The 22,955-nt window shown below is 53.8% G+C and overlaps 8 protein-coding genes across 8 annotated transcripts; 3 read left to right on the forward strand and 5 right to left on the reverse strand.

The window, feature by feature from the left end:
* Window positions 1-205: 205 nt before the first annotated feature.
* CAF17 (ccr4 associated factor) lies at window positions 206-1,471 on the forward strand (the record flags this gene model as incomplete). Its single annotated transcript, XM_062950657.1, has 1 exon — window positions 206-1,471. One exon carries the CDS (start codon window positions 206-208, stop codon window positions 1,469-1,471), a length of 1,266 nt encoding a protein of 421 aa, XP_062796688.1.
* Window positions 1,472-1,715: 244 nt separating this feature from the next.
* QC764_710400 (uncharacterized protein) lies at window positions 1,716-2,609 on the reverse strand (the record flags this gene model as incomplete). The annotated part of the gene is made up of 1 exon (XM_062950658.1): window positions 1,716-2,609. One exon carries the CDS (start codon window positions 2,607-2,609, stop codon window positions 1,716-1,718), a length of 894 nt encoding a protein of 297 aa, XP_062796689.1.
* Window positions 2,610-3,577: 968 nt separating this feature from the next.
* On the reverse strand, window positions 3,578-6,079 carry ESP1_2 (separin protein; the record flags this gene model as incomplete). The annotated part of the gene is made up of 1 exon (XM_062950659.1): window positions 3,578-6,079. The coding sequence occupies one exon, from the start codon at window positions 6,077-6,079 to the stop codon at window positions 3,578-3,580; it is 2,502 nt and encodes an 833-aa protein (XP_062796690.1).
* On the forward strand, window positions 4,205-12,641 carry QC764_710420 (uncharacterized protein). The gene is made up of 2 exons (XM_062950660.1): window positions 4,205-11,085; window positions 11,151-12,641. The coding sequence occupies exons 1-2, from the start codon at window positions 10,650-10,652 to the stop codon at window positions 11,303-11,305; spliced, it is 591 nt and encodes a 196-aa protein (XP_062796691.1). The 5' UTR covers window positions 4,205-10,649; the 3' UTR covers window positions 11,306-12,641.
* Window positions 6,195-10,025, reverse strand: ESP1_1 (separin protein; the record flags this gene model as incomplete). The annotated part of the gene is made up of 1 exon (XM_062941111.1): window positions 6,195-10,025. One exon carries the CDS (start codon window positions 10,023-10,025, stop codon window positions 6,195-6,197), a length of 3,831 nt encoding a protein of 1,276 aa, XP_062796692.1.
* Window positions 11,359-12,579, reverse strand: QC764_710430 (uncharacterized protein; the record flags this gene model as incomplete). Its single annotated transcript, XM_062950661.1, has 1 exon — window positions 11,359-12,579. One exon carries the CDS (start codon window positions 12,577-12,579, stop codon window positions 11,359-11,361), a length of 1,221 nt encoding a protein of 406 aa, XP_062796693.1.
* Window positions 12,642-12,993: 352 nt separating the features above from the next.
* MMT2 (mitochondrial metal transporter) lies at window positions 12,994-15,037 on the forward strand. Its single transcript, XM_062950662.1, has 2 exons — window positions 12,994-14,146; window positions 14,226-15,037. The coding sequence occupies exons 1-2, from the start codon at window positions 13,255-13,257 to the stop codon at window positions 14,837-14,839; spliced, it is 1,506 nt and encodes a 501-aa protein (XP_062796694.1). The 5' UTR covers window positions 12,994-13,254; the 3' UTR covers window positions 14,840-15,037.
* A 397-nt stretch (window positions 15,038-15,434) lies between these two features.
* QC764_710450 (uncharacterized protein) lies at window positions 15,435-18,185 on the reverse strand. The gene is made up of 2 exons (XM_062950663.1): window positions 16,887-18,185; window positions 15,435-16,831 (listed from the first exon to the last, which is right to left on the reverse strand). Exons 1-2 carry the CDS (start codon window positions 17,163-17,165, stop codon window positions 15,449-15,451), a joined length of 1,662 nt encoding a protein of 553 aa, XP_062796695.1. The 5' UTR covers window positions 17,166-18,185; the 3' UTR covers window positions 15,435-15,448.
* Between the last annotated feature and the right edge of the window lie 4,770 nt (window positions 18,186-22,955).

The following is a 22,955-nucleotide window of genomic DNA, read 5'->3' on the forward strand; positions in this document are numbered from 1 at the left end:
GGCTGATAGCCCGCGCACAGATCACCACCCCTCGGCCTAGACAAGTCCCGCTTTCGCCGACCGGCAAAACTGTCGTTGCCGAACATCGAAAAGTCTACGTCACTGACGGCCAAATTCTGATCCGACGAGAGCTTCCACGAAACACATTGGTTTTGTGAAATCCTTACAACGGGTGTAATTGTTCTGTTTCATTACGATCTCAGAAATGCAGCCTGTCGTAAGAAGGAGGATAGCAATCGCTGCCGGTAGCCTGCCGAGCACCACCACCACTGCAAGGGTTTTTTCATCATCATCCCGGCCAAGTTACTCACCACCACCACTATCACGACCAAAACAAATACCCCTTTCTCTACCCCGGCAACTCCGCCCCTTTTCCACCTCTCCCCTCCTCCGTCAAGAAGCCACCTCCGAAACAACAAGGGTAGACAATGGCCTCCCCCACTCAGGCATCTCCCCCCTCCCCTCCAGATCATTAATCTCCCTCTCCGGCCCAGACGCCGCCAAGTTCTTAAGAGGAATCCTCACCAACGAGCTCCCCACCACCCCCTCAACCCTAACCTACGCCGCGTTTTTGTCTGCTCAAGGCAGGATCCTAAACGACGTCTTCATCTACCTCGACCCGAGGTCAACCTCCTCACCACCAGATAGCTTCCTCATCGAGGTCTCCACCCTCGAAGCAGCAACGCTAGTCAAGCATCTGAAGCGGTATAAACTCCGCTCTAAATGCGCCATCGCCCTTCTCCCACAGGAAGAGGCGAGCGTGATTGCTGTTTGGGGGAGTCCGGATTCTATCCCGGCTCAAAGTGAGAGTTTACGCTACTGCCCCGACCCGAGGGTTCCATCCTGGCAAAGGGGTTTAGTTTTTGGGGGTGGGAGTGGATTGGAAGGGGTTGAGATGCAACCGGAGGAGGTCTACACTCTGTTGCGGTACGCGAATGGTGTGGCGGAGGGGCAGGAGGAGATTGTGAGGGATGGGGGTTTGCCTCACGAGTCGAATCTGGATTTGCTGGGGGGGGTTGATTTTAGGAAGGGGTGCTATGTTGGGCAGGAGTTGACTATTAGGACGGAGCATAGGGGGGTGGTGAGGAAGAGGATTTTGCCTGCCATGCTCTATCCTTCCTCTGCGTCCTCCCCACCGACATCACTGCGGTATGAAGAGGGGGATCTTGCGGGGAGGATTCAGGCGGGGAGTAATGTTACGAGAGTGGGCGCGAGGGGGAGACCAGCGGGGAAGTGGCTTGGGGGGAGGGGGAATTTGGGGTTGGTGTTGGGGAGGTTGGAGATGATGACTGATTTGAAGCTGCCGGGGGAGGCGGCGGTGGGGGCGGGGATGGGGTTTAAGGAGGGGGATGAGTTTGAGGTTGAGGTTAAGGGGGAGGAAGGGGAGAAGGTGAGGGTTAAGGCTTTTGTGCCGGGGTGGTTGAGGGAGAAGTTGGATGAGAAGATGGAGAAGAAGGGGAGGAGACATTGATGATGATGAAATGTGTATCTTGATTGTGAGATACTTGCACATGTATAATACTGTACAACAAGTCTTGGGCTTATGGAATTGTGCTGCTGCATGATGCCCTAGCATTATAGTCTGATGGGTTAGTACAGTGACGCATGATTGTAGATAGGCCTAGCTAAGAACTGCGTCAATGCGTTGAAGAGAAAGATCTGTTCTGGGTATCATGAGCAAAACGTCTAGAAAATCTAACAACGGGGTGCAAAATCTACGAAGCAGCGGCTGCCTTCGCCTCCTCCTCCTCTCTCCTTCTCTTCTCCTCATCCTTCTTCGCCTGTGCAGCCCTCAGTCTCGCCATAGTAGAAGCAAACTTGTTCCCCGGCTGCCCCGTCGGCCCAGCATCACTATTCGCATTTGTCGTGGTTGTCGTCGTCGTCGCAGCCGAGACCTTGTCACCACGGTCAGCCATATCCTTTTCTTTCCTGATGGTGTCAGAAGGGAGTGATGATGATGTTGCCTGGTCCTCATTCTTGGTCTCCTCCTTCCTCTTGGCCTTTTTCTTCTCCGCCTTTAACCTCTGCTTCTCGGCCAGTCTCCTCTCCAGCTCGGCAATCTCCCCATCATAATCCTTTTCCTCCGCCTTCTCCTCCTGCTTTTGCTGTTGTTGTTCCGCCTCCTCCCTCTCCCTAACAGCCCTCTCCCGCTCCTCGGCCTCCTCCCTCTTCCGTCTCAACTCCTCCATCTTCCGCCTCCCCCGCGCAGCCATATCCCTTACCTTGTCCCTCCCGCCATCCCCCTCCCCATCCGTCTTCTGCCGTTTCGCCTCCTCCTCCCTACGCTCCAGCTCCTCAACCAACTGCCTCCTCTTCGCGCCCATCTGCTCCCTCTGTCGTTTCTTTTCAAGAACGGCTTTCATCCCATTGTTGTAGACTTCTTTGGCCTCAGGGTTGAGGAGGACATCCCTCGTGCGCTCCAGCCGCTCGTACAACGCGGGGTCGTAGTTGTCGCCCGCCTTGTCGGGGTGCGCGGTTAGGGCTTTTTTGCGAAAGGCGCGGCGGACGTCCTGGTCGGTGGCTGTGGCGTCGAGGGAGAGGAGGGCGTAGAGGTCGTCGGAGCGGGAGGCGGATTCGCGGGCGAAGAGGAGGAGGTCTTGGTCTGCCATTTTTTGTTTTGTTTTGGGGGTTGGATTTGTTGGTGGGGAGAGTTGCAGGGTTGGGAAAGAGAGAGAGAGTGGTGTTTTGTGTCGGGTGTGTGTGTGTGTGTCGTTTCTTTTCTTCTTCTTTTTTTTTTTTTTTTTTTTGGTGTTTTTGCGTTGGGGAGAAAATGTGATGCAATGCGAATGAATGAATGAGGACGTCGAGGTGCTTTGCGCGCTTGTGTGGTTGGGTCGGTTATATGGGATGTTTTAAATGCGTCACGCTAAGCCTGAATCGGACACTGAACGCCTAACACATTGTCCGTGGACAAAAGACTGCCAGTGAGATAAGATGTTGATTTATACCTTTTTGAAAAGAAAATAGGCCTCGAAAGATAGTCAAGAGGCCTTCAAAGATATTCACGAGGCCTGTTGACTTTCTTTCAAAGTATGGTTTATCTAGGTATATACAGCTCAGATGAATCCTACCAGCCTCTGATTAGAGAGCCGAGTTTCGTTCACGCTCGACCATGGGGAGGTCTCCGTTTGGAAGCGCCAGGGCTATTCCGGGGAGGGCCCCTTGTGGTAGACTCTCGTCTGCTTGTGTGTAGTTTGCATGCTGGGACGATGTTTAAATTGATTTGCTTGCGATCAGGACATCAACCAAGTAGGTACAATATCTGGGTCACATCATGTAAAAGCAAGTAATAGAGAATAATGCCAGCCTCAAAACACATCTATCATTTACAACGTGAAACTCTTCCAATTCCCCTCCCTATCCCTACAAAGTAAACTCCTCATCCATCAAACGCCCCTATTCAATCCAATTAATAATCCCACATTCCATAATCCCAACAAAACGCCCTATCCCCTCAGACATTCATCATCTATCCTTTCCCATGCCTTGTAGTAATCATATGCTTCAAAACGCCCACTGTTTCAACGACCCCCAATTCTTAATCATCCATATACTCTCGACAGTTTACCCAACCAACCTACTCCTTCCAGACATAAACAGGCACTCCATAAACAACCACTCCCGCCGCAGTCACATATCGGAACCTACACCCCCCTTCCCTCGCCTCCGCTACCGCCTCTACCAAACTCCTCTTCTTATCCCCTCTGGCTCTCTTCCCCTTGCCTGTATTCCGCCCCTTGCCATCATCCTCCACCGCGCCCTTGGGCAAGACACCCCAGGTCTCCAGCATCCGGCCGGCAAACCGATCAATGTCTCTGTCTGTCACATCCCAGAGCGTCCCCACCACCGCTGGGCTGCCAGAGAGCATGTAATTCCACGCTGGACCAGAGGGTTCAAACTCTCCAGCTTCTGTCAGGGCCGCACTGGAACAACCCATGAGCAGAACAGCAGCCTTGCACCGATCAAGACGACGAATGGTCCTGCCACGGATATACTGCGCTCCAGACCCGTGCCCAAAATACAGCAACAAGTCCTTCTCCGCCAAAAACCTCTCAAACTCAGGCTCCGTCGGAGGTCTCGAAATGATGCTCTCAAACGATGAAAGATTCTTCTCGAGTGCCGGCCCAAAAGTCTTTTGCGTAGCCGCCAAATCCCCCGACGGATTCAAAATATACGCCCCCTTCCCCTTCCCCTTCCCAAAATCAACATGATGCCCCTCCACATCCAACAACCCCCCCCCCCCCTCGCCCACCGGCGGCTCGCTCAACCTCTGCTCCAAAATCAACCTCCTCAAACAAGCCAAACTCGGCATCCGACTAATCGCCAACCCCTGCATGCAAGGCAGCGACTCCCAAGGAAAAACATGCAGCGCCTTATCCAGCAACAAGACTGTATGAATCCCCGTCTCCTCCTCCCCCCCCCTGCTACTCCTACTCCTCCCCTCATTCACAGCCGAATGATACCCCATCAGCGCATCAAACGTCTCCACCACCATCGAGTCAAAATCGATCTCGTCGTACGCGTTCCTCTCGCCGTGAAACTGCAAAATGTCCACGACAAAGTACAGCAGATCGGTGAGCTCGTCGTCAAAGTCCGTGCCCGGCCTCGTCGCGTCCCCCAACCCGATAAACAGCTCGAGGATGTTCAGGTCCAGCTGCACCTTTTGACCAGCAGCAGCAGCCTTGGTCTTTTTCCCTCTCACCTGTCTTCGCGAGGGGAGATGTTTATCCATCATGGCCAAAAAGCTCTTCTGAAACCTGGCCAACAGATCCGCCTTCCGACAGTGCTGCGAAAAGATGCCCCTGAACCCCCCGAGCCAAATCTGTTCGATGTTCTCCAGCAACTCCTTCAGCCTCTCATCCAGCGCCTCTCTCGCATTCCACCACTCCGTTTTCGCGCCCTTTTGATTCATATCCTTTGCGCTGTGGCAAGTAGCATTAATCTCCTTGATGATATCCAACAACTCAGACCTTCCCTGCTGAAAGTTGAACACGTCGCTATCCGCATCTCGTGACGTCGCGCGTTCAAGCGGTAACCGGATAACAAACGGGTTCTGCCCAGCTTGAAGCTTGGTGATGCACAAGTCCTGATTCCCCTCGCTAAGCGCAATCGAGATGACGTTCCAGTTCTTGGGGACAATGTCAATGTAGTCCCTCTGAATCTTGTGCAAGTCCAGCGTGAATCCCAGGCTTGATCTCCGGGAGGTGACAGACTGCAACGCGGGCGGCCACTCGGTGCCGTCATGTCTGGGCGCGTGCTTTTCTTGGATCATCGCCTTTCTCTCCCTTCTCCAGATCAGATTTCTCGCCAGCTCGACAGAGTAAGATGTTTGAGCAGAGTGAATCGTCGCCTTGGTTCTCGAGGAGGAAGTAGCAGTGAGGAACAACCCAACATGCTGCAACATGCCAGAAATCTTGTGGATCAGCGCCGAGTCCCCGCTCTTGGACGCGACAGAATGAGCCTCAAGCAGATAATCATGTGCTTCTCTCAGGTTGTCGACGTAGACACCTTGTGACAGGTCCTTTGCACCCTCGCCCTTGCCAGCAGCCCTCGCACCCTTCTTAGGTGACGTAGCTGCCTTCATAGGCGAGGCTTGCACTAAAGAGAGCCTCTCCATGCCCGATAGCGCCGGGAATGAAATGGTGGAATCTTGAATGACGGAAAAGACCGGATCCTGAGCCATCTGCTCCATGCTCATACCCAACAAGCACGACGCCATAGCCAGCTGCCGCGTAGGTAACAGGTCAGAAGACTTGACCGTCGTAGCAGAAGCAGCCTCACTCAAAATACTCTGAGCCCCAGCCCACTCCTTTTGCTTGAGCATCAGCACCGCTTTCTGGACGAGAATGGAAGCCCGAAGTTTCGCAAGTTGCGCATCCTCCACAACTACCACGGGTTCAGGAGCAGCAGCTGCGGCCTTAACAACCGGCTTCGCCTTCGTAGCAGCCGCCCTCGCCCCAGCAGCCCCCGTCTTCCGAACAGGCTTCTTCACCCCCCCACCACCAACCACCTTCCTCCCCCCTACCCCTCCCCTCGCTGTCGTCCCCTTGCTCCCCTCCTCAATCTTCAACTTCTTCATCCCTCCTCCACGTCCTCCACCCCTTGTCCTTCACCAACCCCTTCACAATCCCTCCGCCCTCTCCAGCAACCAACCCCCCTTCAAATTCCCCACCCCAACACAGATCTCTGACAACCTAACCGCCAACTCGGCCGCCCCAAACCAGTTCCCTCTCCAGCAACCTCCGTAAACAGCCCCGTCGCCTTCCCCAACAACTCCCCGCCTTCTCAATCCCCCGACCTCCAAGAAACCTCCCCATCCACCCCGCCACCGCACAGTTGTAAAACTCGCTGTCCACCTGCCCCGCAATCTTCCCCGCTTGCTCAGCATAGTACATCGTCTCCTGAAACAAACCCAAGTGAGCGTACACGAAAGAGAGCCTCATCGTGTTCCGAAACAAGCCTTGAAACATTTTCCAAAAGGCCGGTCCAGAAGCAGCAACAGGCAGGTGTTGGGTTGCGGTAGCGAGGGACAGATCGGTTTGATCGGGGGAGGAGGAGGAGGAGGAGGAGGAGGAGGTGATAGAAGAAGCGACGAGCTGGGCTTCCAACTTTACCCACTCCGCCATGATCGCCCTGACGCTTTCTCTAGAGTACACCAGCGCGTGGTGGGAGTCGCCTTTTTCTTGGGCGAGGATCGAATGCAGATAAAATGCATAGGCGACGAGTTGTTTTTTCTGGAGGCGGGTGTATGTGCTGGTAGAGGAAGTGGTGTAGGCTGTCCGGGCGGAGGCAAGGTGCTCTTCCGCTTGTTGAAAGTCGCCCAAGGCAACCGCGTGCTCAGCGCAGGCGAGGTAAAACGCGGTGGTGGTGTCCCCCGAGGCTTGCGGGCCGAGGTGTTGACGGGCCTTGGTGAAGAGCTGCTCTGCTTTTGTGGACCGGCCTAGGGTGGTGTATTGCATGGCCAAGGCAGAGTTGTGCTGAATCAGCTCTTCGGCTTTGAAGCCCTGGGCAGCGGCTACCTGGGAGATGTCTGTGACGAGCTCGAGTACAGAGGCGAGCATCTCGTCTTTGCCTTTCATCCGGAGGAAGTCCGCGATAGACTGGAGATAGTCGAGAAGACCGGCAACATCGTCCACTTGCTTCTCCAGGGCGGCCTTGTCCTGGCATGACTTGATGATGCCCTGCCAGACAACCACGCTCTCCCGAAGGGCGCCTGCATTCTTGTATCCGTCCACTGCCGCAGCCAGACTCCCAAAGAGAGCTTTCATGTGCTGCAGATACCCAACCAGGCCTGTGTCCTCGCCCAAATCCTCCACCTGCGAGGCGTCTTTCGCAACCGCGAGGAGTTCCTCTGCCTTATCGAGCTTCCCCAGAGCAGCACAAAGCAGACTCAGCAGCACCCTAAGCCGTCGGATCGGGTACCTCGTGGGGATGTATATCCTCAACAGCTGATCAACACAGGGGTGCTCGAGCGTGACATCCGTGTAGCTGCTTCCTGCTCTCAGCAAGACATACCTCAGTCTGTGCTCCAAAGCAGCCGCCCGTTCAGCCTCGGATAAATCGACAGTCCAATCCATCCAGACCTGCTCCATCTGCGCGATGGCCACAAGGGCCCGTGACAGCGCCTCGGTTTTTTCATCACGCTCCCAGACCGCCACCGGTGATTGTGTAGCCAGCCCCTTGGCAACCGTAGCGAGCACCCCATCCTCAAGCAAACTCGTCCTGATGGCAAAGAGCGCACTGATCGCCTCCTCTCCCCTGCCCAACCTCTTTGCCAACTCACTCTGCCTCTCCAACTTTAGAATCAACTGCGCCTTCTCCTTCTCCTTCCCACTCCGATACTTGACACAATCCACCGACCTCCTCAGCGCCCTCAACGGACTCGGGTCCTTGGGATCCGCGATCGTCTGCCGGAGCGCATTATACTGCAGGTAGTAAAAATGCGATATCTTGACATACATCGAACTCCCTTCTCCTCCACCGTTACTACTCCCCGTATACTCCAACAACGTGACACAATCCCCCAAAACACTATCCGTCACCTCCCACGCCATCCTCCCCTCCTCCAACCTAACCTTGACCACCAAAAAAGCCGACTCCAGATTCTGCTGCAAACTCCCCTGCAGCAGTTGTCGTCGTTGCTCATACCTCAAATAATCCTTCGTGCTGCCTTTAGGTCCAGGCGGCTTCCCCAACCATCTTAAACAAAACCTCGGCGTCTGCAACACCAACATCTCTAACTGGTCCCTCGTCCCCTTTTGCAGTGACGAAACCTCACTCTTCCTCTCCACCACCAGCACCGAAATCGCCGCCTTCCTCGCCTGCACCACATTCCCCAGCAACTCATCCAACTCGCTCATATCCCCCCTTAACGGCCCCATCATCCCCGCCACCACCTCCCCAATCAGCCCATCATCATGCAAGTACTTTGTCCTATCCTTCAGCTGGCACCCCAACAACTGCGCAGCAACAGACACCTTCTTCACAACCGACTCGGCTGACCCTCCCCCCCCAATCATATCCCTCAACCTAACCCCCCACCCTACCGCCTCCTTCACCAATCCCCCCTCCTTCGCAAGCGTAGCCAAAGTCTGATAAATCATCGCAAGCGGCATCCTCGATCCCACCTTCGGCTTGAGATTCAGCCCCCTCACCCGGGTATCAACCCTCTCCCAGGCCCCCACAACAACCTTATAACTCGTCTTCGCATCGGCCGCCGTCCTCCTTATAAACGCGCCCAAAAATCTCGACAACGGCACCATCACCTCCTTCTCGACATCCCCCCGATGCTTCACCATCTCCCACCACTGCAACCTCATCTCCAGCCCCAAAACCTGCAGCTCCAGCGCTGTGCCGGGGGAGACACTCAGCCTCTGCTCCGTAGCAACCCCATCATCCTTACCCGACACACTCGGGCAAAGCGCCAGCAGACACTGAGCCGCAGTCTCCATCTGCCTTCCCAGTTTCCCCTTGTCCGCCCCCTTTTCCGCGGCAGCCTGCAGCAGCAACCTGACTGGGGAACAAGTCTTGTCATATCCCAAATGCGCCACCACCGCCTCTATCGCAGAGGGCTTCTTCCCCAGCCCCAACACCCTCAACGCCTGGATCTGCGTCGTGACGGCCAGCAGCAGCGCCGGACCGGACAGCTTGACAGAGCCAAAGTCAAGAATCTCGGAAAACGCCTCCGCCGTGGTTTTCGGCTCTGTCACTGGCGCCTTCTTCTCATTCCCCGACAAAGTCTCCAATCTTCTCTTCAGGGTTCTCAGTTCCCGAATAGCCTGCTCGTGCAAACCAAGTGTGATCAACCTGCTCACCAGAGCAGAAATCCCACTCTCGAGCTGGAGCTCCGGCAGCGTGACCTTTCCCGCGGTGACAATCTGCCTCAATGTACTCAGCGCAACGCGCGCGCATTCGACTAGCGATAACAAATTCGGGGAAGAACCCAACAGGTTCGGCTTGGAAGGTGATCGCACATGTCGCGGGACAGAGGGGGACGTCGACTGCCGATTCAACGGGCGGGGTTGGAGGGGTGAGATCGGTGCTGAGCTCGTTCGTCGTAACGTCTGCCTTGTCGTCGCGGTTTTGACTAATGACGGCGACGGCGGGGGCTCTTCTGTTGCGGGGGTGACAGTAGATGAAGCTTTGGCTGCTTCCGACAGGGCTTTCAGCGCGGCATTGATGACCTGCGTCGCGAGGGTGGCTTTGTCACGGCTTGAGAGACCGCCGGCGGTATCTACTGGGGGGTTTGGGGCGGGAGTCTTGCCCCGGCGGGAGGGTGCTCGGGATACATTTGAGGTAGCAGTATTAGCCCGCGATCGAGCAGTCGCGGCGCGGGAGGTTGTTCGTGACGGTGGCTCGTCCACTGCAGGTGTGCTGCTGCCGCTGCTGCTCTCTTCTTTTGGGAGGAGTAAACTCTTCAACAACGCAGACGTCGCGGGGGTGCACGTCGCGACCGAGGCAACAGCGCTGCGGACGGCGGCAGCAGCCGTTTGACTGGTGGTGGCGTTGTTGTTGTTTGTATCCATTACGAAGGGAAAAAAGAGAAAATGTCTGCTTGTTGCTGTCGATTTACAAACGAGTTTCTGATTTCCTAATCATATCATTTCTAATCGCAATTGTCGCAAAACAGCCAAAAGCGAGGTCGCAATTCGTTAAAACATCTGTCTCCTCTAAACAAACGACCAAAAAGATGGTGGGGGGAGGGGAAAAGAAAGTTGTTGACGTCGATACGAAGTGATGGGAGTTATCAAGACAAGAAGACAAGGATGTTGTCGAAGAAGTGGGTGGGCGAGTGATGTCGTCTGGCGTGGAGGCAGTGGACTGGATGGACGGGTTTGAATGTGTTTCCTACCACCCAGAATGGGGCTCGCCAAGAGATTATTGACTCCACGGAGAAAAGTCGGTGCATGCTGGGTGGTTGACCAGGCAACAATCTAGCCTTCTCCACACTTGTTGCCTGCCGGGAAAAGAAACGTTCAGATGGGGTGGGGTGCTTTCTCCTGCAGGGGTTGGTTGAACAGCCGTTGGTGGGATCCATTCGTGTTCAAAGTTTTGATCTTCAACTTCAACGTCTTCAACCTCCACCACCACCACCACCGACCAGCTCAATTCGCGATCCCACCAACCGCCCTCTCGATCCGCTAGTCAAAATGTACCGCCCAACCCTCCGCCTCACCCTCCTTACCCCCCTCCTCTCCCAAACGACAGCGACCCCTCTTCTCCAAGCCACCACAGCCCTCCCCTCTCGGGCATCTAGCACAGTCACCGAACCATCCTTCTGGCGCTCCATGATCCCCAAGCCCCTCCGAAAGGACAACCACCACCGCTCCCTCCCCGCCCAAAAACAACCCCCCAAAAAAGACTGGAACCCCGCCACATTCTTCATCTGCATCTTCCTCTTCATCGGCTCCATGTCCATCCAGCAAATCGCCCTCCGCAAAGACTACGAAGCCTTCACCCGCCAGTCCGACGCCCGCATCTCCCTCCTCCGCGAAGTAGTCGAAAAACTCCAATCCGGCCAAGACGTCGACGTGGAAAAGGTCTTGGGCACAGGTGATCCAGAACGCGAAAAAGAGTGGGATGAAGGTTTGTTTTTTATACCAGAGAACAGGTGAAAGCAAACAAAACACTGACACAGACACTATTCATAGTCCTCAAAGAAATCGAGCGCGAGGAGGCTACACGAAAGAGACAGCAGGCAGAAGCTGCTGCTGCCGCTGCTGCTCAGGTCAAAGCTGATGCTGAAGCTGCTGCTGCAAGACGCCCAGCCCCCAAATCTGCTCTTTCAAGCCAAGGCTTCTTCTAGCAAGCTAAACACCCCCATTTCTTGAGGTGCGCGCGGTATATTTCTACAAAAATCTATGACAAGAAATCCTTAAAAACCTCTGCGGGATTTGCTCGCTCAAAGGCCACCGCATAAGGCGCATCATGATGGTGGTGGTGGCGGCGGCTCCGAGCTTCCGGTTTGCGCATTGCCTGAACGAGGGCTGGCAATAGGCTCTCGGTGGATATCTCGGTTCTCACCCCCTGACCCCCTGCCTGCTTCGGATCCAAATCGGTGAAAAAGGCCTCTTCCCCTCTCACACCGCCCATGTTTATCACTGCAATGGGCATCCCTCTGTCTTTGGCGCGCTTGGCTAGCCGCCAGGCAGAGTATGTCGCGAGAGAGGTACCCATCACGAGCAACCTGCCGGCGTTATCGATGGTCTTGTCAGCGTCATGCTTGACTTCGGGAGAGATGCTGTCGCCAAACATGACCACAGCCGGCTTCAATATACCGGCATTGCTGATGGGCTCCAATGCGCCGTCCTGATCTACCTTGACCACACCCTTGGTGCCATCTGCCAATGGTGGTGGGCGAGTCAGGCATGTTGGACAGGCTGGATACCGAAAGGTGGTGTATGGCGCGCCGGGGACCTCAACATCGCCATCGGCGTTCATCTTGACGCCCCGCGTCCGCTTCTCGTTTGGGTCCTCGGTTTCTAATGCTCCAGAGGAGATGGCTTCTTTCAGAAAGTCTTTCCAAACCGGATTCAATCTGGCTAACTCGGTTTGAAAGACATCTCTCGGGTACTCATTTCGGCAGGTGATGCAGACGGCAGACCGGAGATAGCCGTGGAGTTCAACTGTGGGCATGTCCGGGTGGGCTCGAGGGTGGAACGAGTCGACGTTTTGAGTGATGACGCCTTTCACGACACCAAGTTTCCCGAGGTCTCGGATGGCGTAGTGGCCAGAGTTGGGGTTGGCCATGCTCATGGTCGTCCAGCCGAGGAAGCTTCTCGCCCAGTATCGCTTTCTGGTCTCATGGCTGGAGATGAACTCGTGGTGGTAGATGGGGCGGTGAGTCTTGTTGACGCGATAGGTGCCCTTGACGCCTCGGTAATCGGCCAGTCCGCTTGCTACTGAGAGGCCGGCGCCGGTGAGGACGACTGTTGAGGGGGGTAGGCCTGATGGGGGTGGGTTGTGGAAGAACTCTTGGAGGGCGGTGATGGCGCCGGGGAGGGTGGATGCTGATGGGGGGATGATGTTTGGTGGTGGGAGGAGATCTCGGTAGGGGATTCGCATGAATGAGGTTGGCATTGTTGGGTGGGAATAGATGAGACTAGATGAGACTAGGTGAGACTAGATCCAATGAGACTACAACCAAGATGGAGACGGGAGATGTAACCGAGATATCAGATCTTTTGATATTTAGCTGATAAAAGACGTCATGACATCAAATGGAAAGATGCGGCTGAAGACACGGCACTTCCCACCACTTCCCCCAGAATGTGAAGTGCGGGGCAGAGCTTAGCGTCCTTCGCTTGGCTGCTTGGCTGCTGTGGGATTCCGTTGAACCCCTGTTAGATGGCGCTAATCCATTGAATGCAGCCATCTTCAGGGCACTGCAATTGGGGATGCAGCTTTGAGTGGTCGGTGGTGCGATGTCGGGCCATTCTTTTCGAGCACCTCATTCTCATGTGGGTGTCCACCACCTCTCTTTTTTTTTTTTTTCAGATCCTAAAAGTTTGAGATAAGCAGTTTTCTTCTTGTTGATACTCACCTTTTGTGTAAATTTCTTTGGTGTTTTATGGGTCGATAAGTGACATTTTGTTTCATTCTCTTCCTCTCGCTCCCTCAAGTCGCTCCATTATCAACCGACCGACCGACCGACCTCTCCGAAGAAGCCGTTATTTACAATATTTGCCATTGAACACGATTACTGGGGCGGTTCAAGACGCAATATCAACTCTCTCTCACCTCCTGTAACCCCAGATGCTCGGCTGTAGGCCATGTCCGGGATTGCGCATCTGTGCGACGACGTCTCCGGTAGCAGCGTCGTCACGGCTCCGTCTAACAAGACAGGCACGGAGCTATCATCCTCCATTATTATTTCAATTTAGCCCGAGAACACATCACCCACTTCGGCCACCACCACCACCCCTACAACGACGCGTGTACTACACTGCCCTCTCCCCAGCCTCCAGGGTGGCCTTTTCCGACCGTTCTTTTCATCCCAATTCCTCCTTCTCCACAACAGACAATTACTTCTCTACAACAAGACCAACAACGTCGTCATCGCCACCACAATCACCCCTGAAAATGGGTCAACAACACCGCACTCACGCCGGCCACAGTCACGGCCACCACCACCACCACCACGACAACATCTACCTCACCTCCCAAAACAAATCCGACGCCGGTGTCCGCATCACCAGAATAGGCCTCTATTCCAACCTCGGCATGGCCATCGCCAAAGGCCTAGGAGGCTACGCCTTCAACTCCCAATCCATGGTCGCCGACGCCTGGCACTCCCTCACCGATTTGGCGTCTGACGTCCTCACCCTCGCGACCGTGTCCTGGTCCCTCCGCCCACCAACGGCCAACTTCCCGATGGGCTTTGGAAAAGTCGAGAGTCTCGGCTCGCTGGGGGTGTCTAGCATGTTGCTTTTTGGAGGAATATTCATGTGCATGTCCAGCTGCGAGACTCTCTACGCTCACATAATGTTGGATCCCGCCGCGGCGGCAGAGGCGCTGTCACATGGACATGGTCATCACCATCATGGGCATGGGCATGGTCATAGTCATGGAGGAGGAGCGCCGAGTCTACACGCTGCTTGGCTTGCGGCTGGTACGGTGGCTGTTAAGGAGTGGTTGTATCATGCCAGTGCGTATATGTCCCCTTCCCCTTCCCCCCCCCCTTTCCCATCCCGGCACTGACCAACCTTTTTTTCCCCATGCAACAGCAATGAAAGTAGCCCGCGAAAGAAAATCCTCCGTCCTAGCGTCAAACGCGGTACATCACAGGGTTGACTCTTTAACCGGCATCGTAACCCTCCTTGCCATCCTCGGAGCGAACTTTTTGTCGAATGCGGCCTGGCTTGACCCCGTTGGCGGGCTGTTGATCTCTTTACTTGTCATCAAAGCTGGGTTGAGCAATACACTCTCTGCGCTGTACGAGCTCGCTGATCGGTCTATTGATGAGGAAGTTCGCAGTTCGATCAAGTCACAGGTTTCAAAGAGTATTGGAGAGCTAGGGGAGTCGGGGAACGTGGAGTTGACGGACGTGAGCGGGGTCAAGTCGGGGCAGAACTATCTTGTTGATTTGGAGCTGGGGGTTCCGGGGGATTGGACGGTGGAGCAGGTGAGACAAGTGGAGGAGAAGGTTAGGGAAAGGGTCGGGGGGAAGGTGAGGGGGGTGAGGAGGGTTAGAGTGAGGTTTGTTCCTACAGGGCTGGAAGGGGGAAGGGGGCTGGGGGAGGAGTTTATTGCTGGGGAGGTTAGTGCTAGGAGTAGTCCTGAGCCCGAGGAGGAGGGGAATGGGCATGATCATGGGCATGAGCATAAGAAGGAGTTGTAAAGGGGAAAGGAGGGGAGGAGTATTGTATGGCATGACAACAGCAGGCTGGGGAAAGAATGGGGGCGGCTGGAATACTCGCCCACTGAAGGCCTGGGTTACTTGCACATACTTGTTTACTTTACTTTTACTGTACTTAGTTACTAGATTTATATAGCAGGACACAGCTGACAAACAGAACATGAAAAATTTGATACCCTAACCGCAACTGTACACAAGCAAGCATGGGTGATATTGAGCATGGGATTGACACTACCGGTACAGCTAATCATGGACGCGATTCTTCTTCGCAGATGAGCAACTGTGAGCTCGATCTATTCTGATGTCCAGCTCCCAAAATGCTTCTTCAGATCAATGACACACAAGCACACGCGCAGGCAAACGTCATTCTTGTCCCACCAAGCAAGGCTTCCCCCCTGTCACGTCCAAGCACATGGCATTCAGGGACACACCCTTCACAACAAGAGAGTAGATAAACCAAGCCTCTCATTTCAGGGGCTACCCAGGTACATATCGACAGCTACAGCTACTCAACAAACCCCCCATCCCACATCCCATACCCCATAACCCCATAACCCCATAATCCCATAATCCCATACTGCCTTCTACCCCCTAATCAACAACCAAGCCCCCCTCCAAACCCCCATACCCCTCCAAAAACCCCTCAAACAACCCAATCGCATGCTCCACGTCCCAGCTCCCCCCCATCTCCCTGATACTGTGCATCGCCAACTGCGGGTTCCCCAGATCCAACGTCCTCACCCCCAACTTGGCGCTCAGCATCGGCCCAATCGTGCTCCCACAGGGACTGTCATTCTTGACCACAAACAGCTGCAGCGGCACCCCCTTCCTCCTCGCGCACTCCTTCACCAGCACAATCCCCGGCGAATTCGTCGCATACCTTTGATTGGCATTAATCTTGATCACCGTCCCCTTGTTCATCTGCGGCTGGTGGTTCCGTTCATACTTGCCCGCATAATTCGGGTGAACAGCATGCGCCATGTCCGCCGAGATCAAAAAGCTTTTCGCGAGGGTCTGCTCAAAGGCCGTTTCGTTGCTTTCGGATTGTTGGTTCCCGTCGACCCCAGGGAGGACGGACAGCCGTCTGAGGACAGCCGGCAGCAAGTTAGAGTCCGCTCCATGGGCGCTCAGACTACCAATCTCCTCGTGGTCAAAACACGCCACCAGCCTAATCCCCGTCTCCTCCTCCAGACCCTTCCCATCCTTCACACTCCCAATCAGAGCCTTGACCGCACAAAACGTCATGTCCAAGTTATCCAACCTCCCGCTGTAGATAAACTCCTCATTCATCCCGCCCAAAACCGCCTTTTGCGTGTCATACAAGATCAGCTCGAAATCCTGAATGTCCTCCACTTTGTCCACCCCGGCCTCTTTGGCAATGAGTTTCAAAAACTCCGAATGATGTCTCTCGTCAATAGCCTTCAGCGGCTCAAACTCCTCCTCTTCCCCTTCCTCGACATCCCCCTTCTTGTTAAGAACCTCCTCCACCAACCCCGCAATAGGCACCATCTCCTCCTCCTTATTCGGATCAAAATTGCTCTGCCTATGCAAATGAATCGCCAAGCTCGGGATCCTCACAATCGGCTTCTCCACCCTCACCAACCTCTGCTCAAACCCGCCCTCTTTTACCCTGACGAGCACCCTCCCCGCCACCGACAAATCCCTGTCGAACCAGCTGTGCCAGATCCCGCCCCCGTACGTCTCGACACCGACCTGGAGGTACCCGTTCGCGGTGCGTTTGCTGACTGGCTTGACACGGAGGCAGGGGGAGTCAGTGTGCGCGCCGATCATGGCGATGGGGTTGCCGGGGGACCATCGAGACCCGACGGCGAAGGCGATGAGGGAGGAGGCGTTGCGGGTGAGGTAGTATTTACCTCCGGGAGAGATGGTGGAGGGGGTCCAGGGGTGCGTTCGGAGATGGGGTGGAAGCCTGCTTTTGGAGGAGGGAGGTGGCGGTTTGGACTGCGTGGTAGGCTAGACGGGGGGGGTTAGTTGATGGGAGGAAAAGAAGAGGAGGGGAGACAAAAACGGGAGGAGAGGCGTTGACAAAGTCGAGGAACTCGTGGGCGGAGGCGGGAGGGGGTGCCATTTTGGATGAGGTGGAGGAGAAGTAATGGCAGGGCACGCGAGCTGTTGTGTAATGAAGAGGTCGAAGTCGAACTGGGGTTTTCAAAGAGGGGCAAGCAATAGAAGAAGAAAACGAGGTGAACGCCCTTTTACAAGCAGCAGCAGCAGTGGTGTGTTGTTTTGCTGTTATTGTTGTCCTCAACGCAATTCGCTGGTGATGGCAGCTTTTTATACACAGCATTTGAGAGAAAGGGATTTAGGAAAAAAAAGAAAGAACAAAACGGAATCAATAAAAAGAAGAAACAGCTGCTTGGGTGGTGGCTCGCTCTTTCACTCTCTCTTACGTTTTTGGCGGGGTAAAAACTGCTAGTTCTCCCTTTCAAGTCACAGCTTGCAGCTCGGAGGGCGGGGGAAGGAAGGTCAACATCATTACCCCACTGGCCTGATGGAGTCGGTAGCCGCGGTGGGGTTCCGTGGGGCCGGGGGGGGGCGGGGGGGGAGGGTTCCTTGTTGGATTTATCATGAAATATTGTCTGTGGAAGGTATATATTTGATGCTTTTTTTCTCTCAACTGTTGAGCTTTAGATTTTTCTATTAGGTTAATGATGGGCTCAATAGGTATTTCGCTCTGGAAGCTTTCATCCCCAACCCGCTCGTCCCATCAAAAACCATACAACCAATCAAACACCCGGCATTACCTACCCACTGTGCCTACGCATCCCCTCTCTCTCCCGCTTCCCCACTTCCTTTCACCTCTCCGCCGAACCACTACTCGGCACGAGAGCGGCCCGATGATCAACAGCAAGGACCGGGAAGCGTCTAAGCTATCCCGCCACTCCGTCTTCACCATCACCAAACAGGCAGCTCCGGAACTACCTACCACCACGACTTCCCACATCCAAAAACTCATGACAGGAGTTGAGCCTCAATCAATGACCCTCACCGAATTGGATTACACGTAGGGTGACCCACCGCCTGGCCTAATACGGTTGACACGAGTGAGTGGGCAGGCAGGCCTGGGGAAGGTGTCTATCTGACCGCCTGGATCTCGCCTCACCTTTTTTGCCTTGCCTCGCCTGGTCAGGCAAGATAGGGAGGGAGGCCTTGCAGCGGGCACGGGGTACAGTCATGATGCCAGCCCTACCAGGCACCAAGCAGGAAGGGTCCTGCTCTTTTGTAATGTTAGCAAGTGGTGATTGGTTGGACGGCGGTGTTGTAGGTAGGCTGCCTCTTGTAGAGTTCGATAAAGGGATATGGCACGATAATGACTGCTGCGCTTCGCAATCGCAGCGGAAAAAGAAAAGGCCTATTAGATCTACTTTAGTCATTTAAACACACCAGGTGGTCAGTCGCGTGGGCTGGTGAGAGGCCTTCTTGGTGATGACCACCTCGGAGGCTTGCATCTGCTTTGCTGTCAGTGTATCTTGTGCATTTCACACTCGCTTCGACTCGGTAAACACCTGCTGCATTTGGATGAGCACTTGAGCTTCATTTGCAAAGTCCCATGCTTTGCATCTTGCAGTGTCCAAAAGCAAACATCTATTCTTATCTCCAAGCCCAGCACCATAGACACCTAGGCAACTTTCTAGAAGCGACTCATTCTCAGTCCGATCCTTGGTTCAAAATCTGAAACGCTTCTTCTAGAGGCAAACATCCTTCCTGGAGCTAGTCTCGGGGTTTGCATCAACGAAAAGAGGTTTGTTTGCTTGTTATGCTTCTATTCTGGAGTATTACTTACCCTTCTTGCTAAGCAATTACCCCAGCAATTATTCCCGTCTGTTACCATGAGGCTCAACATGATGTTGATGGTAAACAATCCCATGGCTAACCCAAAGTTGGTGGAAGCCTGGAGCTTCCAGTCCGGTTTTGTAGCTCGGTGCGACTCTCCTCCCATCATCATCATCATCATCAGATGAGTAACACCGTCGCTTCAGAAGGGGGTTTCGCTTCCAAGCTTTTTAGTCCACGTTGTCAGGTTACATCCTCTCCAGTTTTCCCGTCTTGTCTTTTCCTAGCCTGTGGCTTTTACATAGTAGGGAGTTGGTTGCATGGATGGGGATTTGGCCTGTGTTTATAGTGCACAAATGTATCCAACATGGTGATCAGGCTGGAGAAAACCCTCGATACACCTAGTCCGAGCCCCGAGCTGAAATACATCTTCTATAGATATATATATATATATCAAAAAGATAGAGCCACCTGCAACTCTCCTCGTATGAGGTGCCTGAAAAAAAATAGCTGAAAGGCAAAAGCGCAATCCAAAAAAAAAATAGGGTTACGTCGCATATCACGAGCGCGCGCATCGCAGCAGCAGGACACATTCGCATGGCATGGCATGGCATAGCACCTGTCCATCGGGGGCAGTCCCCGTTCCTGGCGAAGATCTCTTTTCTCCTCCTTCTCCATCTGTCCGTTGTCAGCTTGTCAATTCATCCGGGCCGTCACTGGGTAGGTAGGCGAGGACGGGGGGAGCCAAGTTCAGGCAAGGTGTGGCGAGGTGTGATCTCCAGGTACAAAGTTGATTCCTACCCCCGTCCTCAAACTCCCAATTGAGTGATAGACCGTTTTTTTCTGGAATACGATCGAATGGAAGCTGGCGTCTTGCAATCCAGGTCCCTGCCCTGAAGCCTCGCAAGTCCTGTTGGCGACATGCCAGGTAGTTTGAAGCAGCTGGATGTACCCCCAAGTACCTCAAAAAACCCCTGCTCACCTGGACCTTTGCCTTGCCTGCTCCGTCCCTTTGCCAACCCACCCGCACCACTCCCAAGTTTAAACTTATGATCCCAGCATCTAGCGTTGCGTGGCTTTTCTCACCTTTTGGTCACCTCACCTCTCTCATGCTGTTGAACCAATCAGCCCGTTTTGCTTCGTACTCCGGACCTTCCAGCGGTCCCATTTGCCCAGATGAAGGTGTTCAACACCATTCAGGGTTAGGGGTCGACATGCTTGGTAGATGCACCTCGCCAATCTCTACATCTCATCTCCAATCACCACCACCACTCACCGTTTACATCGGCGAATTTCCCCCATCTTTTTCCCCGTTACAATTTTTCATCCGAAATTTAAAATAAAATAAAAATAAAATAAAAAATCCCCCAAAAAAACCAAAGAAAGAAAGGGAGGGATGGTGACGCGCCTTTGTCTTTCGTCCTTTCTTTTTTCCCCTACCCCTTCCCCCTTGTTAAATTAGCGGAGGATTTAGAGATGCGGATAGCAGATACGCGAAATATGACGTCCCAATCCCTACACACAGTGTGTGTTGCAAATATCACCATGATAGATCAAATCTGCGACCATGATACCAACAAAGACACTCTGAACCGATCAAGGTATAGAGAGAGAGAGAGAGAGAAATAGGATTTGGCCCAAGCTCAACCTTCCCAGATCGAGCGAAGGGCTGCACAAACGATGACGATCCTTGGCGGGTGCGGGCGGCGGGCGATCAGACAAGGATTTGTGTCAACTCCTTGTTGTCAACTCTCGGTCGAAAGCAACATTCTCCAGGAAATGTCATAGCTACCCGACATATCTGATGGGAAAGGGTTTGTCGTGGAAGATCCGGGGATGATGATGGCTGCTGCTACCTTGTGAGGCGAAGGGGACCGTAGCCTTTTGGTTGTGGTGAAATGAGCGAGGATGATGATGCAGCAGTGTTGGACACTTCTGCACCAAGGCAAAAAGATCACCACGTTTTCATTAATTTTTTTTTTTTTTTTTTTTTTTTTTTTTTTTTTTTTTTACACTCTACAGATATTCTTCACCCACCTCCCGTACCTTGCAGCTCTTCATTCTTATCATGTTTTCTTTTTATCCCCCTCGTACCTTGCAGCTAAAAGTTCCGGCCCATTCTGCACTCGTAGCTGAGTATCAGTGGCAACTATTCCCGCCTTTCTCCAGCAAATCTCTAGATATTCCAACTTCCACATTCCACACTGTCTATTTCGATAGAAAAGCCAATGTGGCAAAAAATATCTTTTTTGTAGGTGTGGTCTCTGCGGTCTCTGAGTGGGTGGTGGTGTGGCTTCAGCTCCGTCCCAACGCTGCAGGCTGGCACACCTCTTTTCTAGGCAACAAGAATCGTCGCAAAAAATAAAAAATAAAAAAAGGTACAGGTTATCAGTCGAGGAGGACGTTTTTGAAATTATAGAGAGTTGGCTGTGCGCGAGGGTATGGCGTGTGAGGATGAGCTGGCTTGATCCCGGTCTTCCGGGTCGACTACCTGGATGGGACGAAGATGGGGGGGTTGTCTACGGTAGGGTATCTAGGAGGACAAAAAAGCGTGGGGGATCAGCGTGCAGGAAGGGATGGATAGTTGGTTGGGATGAAAGCCTGTAGACTTGATTGAGAAAAAAGGTGCTGTTCAGATAAGAGCTGCTGCTGTCCTTGTTCTCATGAAAATGTACAACAAGTAAGGCTCGATGAGGTGAGTAAGTGAGACCTCACATGACCGCTTGTACAGATCGAGACTTTTTTCTTTGTTCCCTGACCCCAAAAGTCTGGGGGGTGGTAGATGTCATGGCAGGCTAAATCACCTGTGACACGGGTTGTACAGAACCAACAAACCTTACCTGTGCAAGGTGATGCTATAGCTAAGGAAACAAAAGGTTATTCTGCTTGAACTCGTGATCTCTGCACACGGAAGACAGAGAGAGGCGGGGAACGGGAGGATGTATGTGCGTTTTATTAGAGTGATTATGTGGGGAGATATATTGCGGATGTTGGAGAAAAACGGGGATGGATCATGGGGGACTGATTGGAGTGTGTAGGAGATGCAATAGGGGATTCCTTTTATAGGCAGCTTTGGTCCTCTCTCTCTCTCTCTCTCTCGTGTTCGTATGATGATTGTAGAGCGATATGGCTTGGGAGAGGGGAGCTGGACGGAATGACGGTGGACGATGCAGCGTCACTCTGAAATGGTGAACAATGGCGTTGTCATTTGTCACTTGATCGCCCCACTTTTTGGGATGGTGGCTTGAGCCCTTGTCAGCGAGAGAAAATGAGGGAGGGGGTTCAAGAGGCTTCGAACTCGAAATAAACAGAGGAAATCAAACATGTTTCTTCATTTTCAAGTTGGTATCGGTGTATCAGACTGGCCAATGGCTGCACATGGACCGAAACTGACAGATGCCTTTGAAAGTTGTTGTGCTTCAGATCTCGACGTTGGTCCAGTCGATTGAGTTTAGCTCTCGTAGATCCTCAAGCGCAGGCTGTCGGAATCCTGTCTGAAGAGAGAGAGCGAGACTTGTGTGCACAGACCACCGTCAAGCTTTGTGGTTTTTTTTTAATCAGCGGAGTCTTTGGTGGAGGGATACCCGCCTCTTTCATGGTCCCCACCAACCCCAGCGCACGAGGGTCTGAGAGAGTTTGATTGTCCAGCTTCGATGCCAAACCTCGCCTCGACGAAATATCTTTGTTTATTTTCAATCAGAGAGGTTTTAATCCTCACAGAGGCCCTCCCCCACGCTGAGGAAGCCGACGCGGGGTTCTGCTTCACCGTCCTCTCCTCGCAAGCAAGCGTGAGCAAAAGCAGCCGAAGAGAGCTCCAAGAATCCGAAACGGGCTTGGTAGAGTGGGCGGCAGCGGCTGAGCAAGGGGGTCATCCTGGGCCCGGGCCCTTGGCCCTGGCACTTCCTCTTTTGATCTCAACAGCCGGGAGGCATTAGTTGGGCAGCACCATGACTCCATGTAGGTGCACACTCAAGGCTGTATGGAAAGAAGATGATGAACCACGGTTGCCCACCGAGAGCGCAGCGAGCTCTTGCGCTATCGGGGCCTTGTAGGGCAGCCGCAGCACGGGGGCGACGGGCGGGAGAGCTCGGTGCAAGGGCACGGCAACGCACGGCGGACGACCGACCGATCATCGCAAGGCGGTAGAGTCTGGAGAGCCTGCCTTGTCACGCCCGGATGACTGTGACGGTCATGCTTTCCACCGTCTACCGATGCTGGCTAACGGCGACAGCGAGGCCGTTGGTTGTACAGTCCCATACCGCTGCACTCAAGCGTACGTGACCACTTGTCAGCAGCTCATCGC

This window comes from Podospora pseudoanserina (assembly GCF_035222485.1).
Source record: "Podospora pseudoanserina strain CBS 124.78 chromosome 7 map unlocalized CBS124.78p_7, whole genome shotgun sequence".
NCBI classification, from domain to species: Eukaryota; Fungi; Ascomycota; class Sordariomycetes; order Sordariales; family Podosporaceae; genus Podospora; species Podospora pseudoanserina.